The following is a 6,085-nucleotide window of genomic DNA, read 5'->3' on the forward strand; positions in this document are numbered from 1 at the left end:
ACAGCAAGCAGGAGGAACCTTTTTGAACGTGTTAGCACGTCACACATTTTTATTAAAACAGATGGTCAGCAAATGTAATTGTGCCTTTGCAATTAAGTTAGCAGTGAATGAGAAACATATGCCTTTGGACGCTCATCTGTGTAAAGGTGGCATGCAGCAAATGAGGTAGCCCCCTTGATGGATTTAGAGTCAGCAGGAACTGCTTTTCTTCTATGATGAACTTTACTGGATTATCAGAGACAAGCCTGAGCTGTTGCATTGAACTCAACAGGCAAATGAAAATGAAAGTAAGGAAATGGCCATATAAAGGAGGGAGAACATCTTCTGGTGGCCTAAGAAGAAGACTTAGGGAACAAAGGGAGGAAGCACCATGGTCAATCTCTGTCACAGGCAACTCAGACACGATGAAAAAGAGAGCAAGTGTGATTGACAGCAACTCTCAATGGTGAGATGTGTGAGTCAAACGTAACAGAGAACAGGTCTAAGGCAATAAAACAGAGTAGGAAATGATAGTTCAAAGGTCTAATATGCCTGTGGGTCCAGTCCAGTGAGTGAGACCAGCTCTATGTGGCAAGGAGACACCTTGATAGCTGAGAAAGGATATTGGCTCAAGGGTCATTCAAGGCTGGGCTAGGGTGATGGAAGAATGAAGAAGGATGCTGAAGGGATGGTCAAAGGTGACTGAGGGAGGGTCCAGCATGATAACATCTCCAAAGGTTCAAGTGTGGTATCGAGGGAGGTGATCAGCAGTTCAAGTTTGAACACCTCCTCCCAAATAGGAAGAGTGATGTTCTTGGCTTGTACAGAATGAATGCTTTTCTGGGTGTGATTTTAATATGACATCCCGATCTTCATGAGGTAATGGCAAGGTTGGAAACATCTTATCCACCAGCACCATACAACTGACCATGCCCCTCTGACTGCCTGGTTACAAGTATAATTGTGCATGACTAGTCATTCAGCCTCCATCAGCATGTCCTGCTCACTTCCAGTCTCACCATTAGGACACTTGCTGCTGCAAAAAGATTCTGCCCAAGATGTCATGTTTATTTTCAAACAAAGTTTCTAAGTATGAAGCATTGCATCAGTCTGTATTTTTCCCTTCACAGTTTACATTTATGTAGCCTGTGGCATATTAATATTAAGCTATAGGATATTATAAAAGTAACCAAAAGCTTGGCCAAAGTCACAGCTTTTAGAGAGCATCTTAAAGGAGACAGAGGGTTTGAGGAAAGAAATTCCACAGCATAGGGTTTAGGCATCTGAAAGGATAGCCATCAAGTTAGATGTTCCAGGTACATAAATGAGTGTTGATTTTCTGCAAATTTGCACTTCACTCATGTGCATGATATCCATTGAAACTAAAAGTTTCATAAGTAAACTGGTATGTAAATACCTAATTTCAAACAATCTACTGAGGAATAACCAAACAATTAAATTTGCAAAGCTATTGGAACAGAATATTATTAGGACTTTTTGTTAGACTAAACTTACTCTAAATCATGAAACATGGTAACAGATACAAAAGGAATTCAGGAACAAAATAAGTGGCAAGCTGAAGCAAGAAAAAGCAGGAGATTACAAAGTGAGAAGTTATGTTCTGTTCACTTCCTGCATTTGATTTCTTCTGGCTAGGCAATACTAATGACCAAATTTAAATTCTTCGCTTCCTGGGAAGTCGCCTTGTTAGATTCAGCTACTGACAATACTTACAGTCTTTCCAGCTCCTTCAGATCCTGAAAGGCTCCCCTCTCAATGGTGGTTATTTGGTTTTCCATGAGCTGTCTGTGAAGCAGATGACAGAAAATTGAAGCCATGGCATCTTAATGTAACGAACAAGCAGGCAGCCATTAACACCTCAAATAACTACATTTCAAACATTAACAGCAGACCGTGGGTTGGCTTGTCTTTATTCACAGCATATCGTACGTACATTTGAGATCTCACATCCAATTTGCTCTCCCTGATACTGACACCTGAAACCCATCCAGCAACATGTGCAGCACAGAAAATAAGTATGGGTGGTGGAGGGAGGAGGAAGGCACTTGAAATGGGGCTTTGAGTTTGGTTTCTAGGCCAAATGCAATGGAAAAGATGTGTGAAAAAAAACACATTTATCAATAACAGAGTAGCTTTAAGTTATAGTAGCAAAACAAACGGCAGACTGAGTGAGCAGTGTTCATGTTCAGTATGTGTACACAATGATAAGTCAACCAGCACATTAGAGTATAAATTGTGAGCATTATTTTCTACTGTTAATATCTTTCATTTGGAGCAATTAGCAATGTCTGCACATTCAAATACAGAAATATATATTTAAAAGTTGCAATAGGGTTAGGGTTAAATATTGATTTTAATTATCTGTGCCAAAATCTTATGCCAACCTTTGCGATTTTTTACATTCAAAGTATTTGACACTGGTTGTGTTCCTGTGGATACTCATTGAATAGTATTTGCTTGTGTCAGTTTTCTGAAACTGGTGAATACTAGTGTCCATTCACAATGAATAAGTGGAGCAAAGATTTTAAAGACAGGCTCAGTAGAGTGTGCACTGTCACACTACTATTATATTGTCAAAATAGCAAGCAACTTGAGCATTAGATAGGTATTGGATAAAATATCCAATGGCATCATTGCAGTTATGTCCAGCACTTCAGTTTCTGACTTCTAAAATTAATTGCAGTTTTCTGCAGAATTTTTCAATGCCAATAACTGGGTGAGGGAGGTACATTAAGTGTGTAATGGTTGAGACTTAGAGCATATACTCATTGCTGTCTCTGCCTTGTGTTAATTTGAACAACACTTTATTTTTACATTTTACTCAGAAGTACAGCAAAGCATAACTAAATATCAAACTGTATTTTTTTTCAAATGACACAAACTGCAAGTAAATAGTAGCAAAGCTGTATTGCTAGACTTTGCGACAGGAATATTGGACTTACAGAACTCGCATATGTCTCAATCCCGAGAATGCTGATTTGGTGATTCTTGTGATATTGTTCCCATTCAAATCCCTGAAAGGGGGAAAAAACAGGATTTCACAACGAAGCAGGGGGAGGCACGAACATCGACTCATTATCCTTTCCTTAAGCATACCCAACTTGCTGCATTTACAGCCCATTATCGATATTTCATTTCAACGCTCATCACATTTTCACCTCAATCGGAAATATTTATGAGTACAGTGTCCACCACCAATGTCTCCCTGTTCACATGCCCTGAAGAGGTGAAGGTTTCAGAATTAAAAGACTCTCCAGCAAGGCATTCCCTGCCATGTTTCTACCAACAAAATTAAAAGTGGCAGTCAGTAAATAATGGATGGGCTGAGAATATTGAAACCAGTTGCAGAAAAACAGAGAAACTGGCCTTTTCTTTTACCAGCCTGTGTCTTTAGCTGTAAACTTCACACCCTGAGGTCAATAGTTGCTTCAGTAAATTGGTGGCGAGGGACAGTGTGGAAGTAGAAGCCACAGAAACTGTCGAAGAAATGTGTTTGGAATGGATCTAAATGCAGCAAGATTAATTTTTTTGGGGGGGAGGGGAGTGAGGAAGAATGTTCACAGATGACTGAAGTTGTAAACTATGTGTATTATTACTTTTTAATTATTACCAGTTGACAGCTATCCACCAAGAAGCCGATTGAGAATCTCCCCAGAAGGAGAGGAAGGGAAGGTGTTGAACTGTTCGCGCTGTCCACCATACAAGATGTGGAAGTCGCCTTTTGCGGCAATTTGTGCGATTCCGAGAGGGAAATCAATATGAAAATGAAACGTTTACCTTGGGACTAGTTCATATCGCTGTTCCTTTTTGAAGTGAAACATATAGCACAGGAAATGCAGGAAACTTCTACTGTCATGCAGGAGTTCAAAACAAAAATGCGTTTTGATTGAAAGGTGTGCGTCTCTATCTGCTGTGTGCAAATGTAGACTTTTGACAGCACGGGGAGCTCTTGAAATCCAATCTCAGCGAGCATCTGAGACCACTTATAAACTCGCCAACTACGCTCAATAAGGGCCCAATTCTTTCAGACCTACTCCAAGACTTGGTGCACTTGCAGACAACGAACTGCGCTATTTCAGTTAATATTCCAAGCGAAAGAATCTCCGTAATGAAAGGGGGAGGGGAAGCCCTTGGATCAGGAGTATGAGTCTGAGCGCCACGCTTCCTTCTCTAACCGCGACAACATATTTCATTTTAGGAACTGCTGTGTCGCGCGTTCTGTTTTGCCTTTCTGAAATAAGATTGCATGATATATCGAGACATGTTCAAATGTCCAAGGGACAATCGCACGACCCCTAAGGAAGTTCAGATTCCAAGTGGCCGCGATACGGGAATATTCTCTCGCAGAGCCCTTGAATTAATCTGATAACGCTGTGGCTGAACAGTGCAGATATCTGAAAGGGCAAAACGATAGGAAATGATCTGAATCTTTCCTAATGGATGTCTTGCTCTACAGACCGTGACGGTCAGCAAGTGAGATGTATGCAGTTCGGGTGGATCGGACCTTATTTCACAACTCTCCTGTATACCTGATCTGCCCCACACAGAGCCGCTCTCTCACCAGGAACCCCTTCTGGCGCTCAGCTCTACCAACCCCATCACCTTTCAATGACAGCACTCTAACCACATGCAAGATAAAGCTCTGCTTCAGCTAAGATCCAACACACAGATTTGTTGTTTTTTTTAGAAAACCGGATTGCTTCCAGGAGCAAAACCGCTCCCTTGCTCTAGCCTCCTGGAATAGAAGCGAGCCGCACGCAGTGAGATGGAGAGAGTTCCTGTATCACATTCTAACACTGGGCCGAGGAATTGGGGGCTCTGTCTACGGGTTCTTTCAGTCACGGGGAGAACACAGAATATTAGAGAGATTTTTTTTGCTTAAGGAAAGCTTACTAGCGATCTATATGGGGGAGAAAAAAAACGAACTGAAGGGCAGGGCTAACTCCCGCCCCGAGTTTGTACTCACAGTCTCTCGGTGTTCCTAGGGATGCTTTTGGGGACAGAGCGCAGTCCCAGTCCGTGACAATCCACCGCCGGCCCGGCGCAGGTACAGTGACTCGGGCAAACTTGACCGGTAACTTCCATCCAAGTGCTCGTCCCAACCACAAGGAGAAACCAGGAGGAAATCCTGCAGAATCCAAACGCGTTCATCGTGGCTTCTATATTTTTTTGTTGTTGTGTGTGAGTGGAAGTGGGTTTGGGCGGGGGGGGGGGGGGGGGGAGTAACGGTGGAGGCAAACTTTTAAACGGTACAAAAAAAAAGCGTGGAAAGCCTTAAACAAAAAAAAAGACAAGTTGCTCGTTTCCAATCCGCCTTGCTGGTGCGACCGGTTCGCTCTCTCTCTCCCAACTTTGTACCAACGCCTGGGTTTGTTCCTGTGTGTGTGTGTGCAAAAGCGAGCGGTCTGTCTCTTCCCCACAGTCGCTTGCAAATTCACACAACACACACACACACAATAACACCGTCAATCGACAGCGCCTTCTGTATCCCCAGCACCTTCAGGCGAGGCTCCGAATTCTCAGCCAATGTCACCGAATAGCTTCGGATCGCTCGACCACAACAGCCCCAGATGATTCAACAGACGGCGCCGCGTACAACGCTAGATATTGATTTCCTTTCAAGCATCCATCAGGCTGTCACTGACAGTCAGGAGATTCACTGAGGTCCGGGGGGGTGGGGGTGGAGAAGCTCGTCCTCATTCAGAGGCACACCAGAAGCACTGGCTGCTAATGTGCGTGTAATTGCTGCAAGTCTTTTGACAACCTGCCTTCTCTGTCCCTCCTTAAAGTCCAGATCCCAAGTAAACAAACAAGGAGTTCTTTTTCTTTCCACCTCCCTCCAGGAAACCGACTGAGGCCAGGCTCCTTCTTTTACCAGCTCCTCCACCCCCCACCTCGACAAAAAGACAACTGCCCCCCCTCCCCGCCCCTTCCCCCCAAAATCTCTTATTTTGCCTCAGACACCTGAAGGTGGATGCACTGTGAAAGAACTGTTTGCATTGTTGCACTCCAGGCGCCTCTTGCTGCTGGCGTCAGTTTCGGAGGGGTAACCGGCCAGCCTGGGGTTGCTGACAGAGGGAGCGTG

General features: G+C 43.6%; 1 protein-coding gene across 1 annotated transcript in view; it reads right to left on the reverse strand.

Moving 5' to 3' along the window:
• The window catches only part of slit2 (slit homolog 2 (Drosophila)), a 462,208-nt gene extending 456,325 nt beyond the window's left edge, over nt 1-5,883 (reverse strand). The window contains exons 1-3 of the mRNA XM_060825295.1: nt 4,967-5,883; nt 2,943-3,014; nt 1,714-1,785 (exon numbers count right to left, since the gene is read on the reverse strand). Coding sequence (XP_060681278.1) covers nt 1,714-1,785; nt 2,943-3,014; nt 4,967-5,151 — 329 coding nt within the window. The 5' untranslated portion in view covers nt 5,152-5,883. The remainder of the gene's footprint in view (nt 1-1,713; nt 1,786-2,942; nt 3,015-4,966) is intronic.
• Nucleotides 5,884-6,085: the final 202 nt, after the last annotated feature.

Source organism: Hemiscyllium ocellatum, chromosome 1, assembly GCF_020745735.1.
Source record: "Hemiscyllium ocellatum isolate sHemOce1 chromosome 1, sHemOce1.pat.X.cur, whole genome shotgun sequence".
NCBI lineage: Eukaryota > Metazoa > Chordata > Chondrichthyes > Orectolobiformes > Hemiscylliidae > Hemiscyllium > Hemiscyllium ocellatum.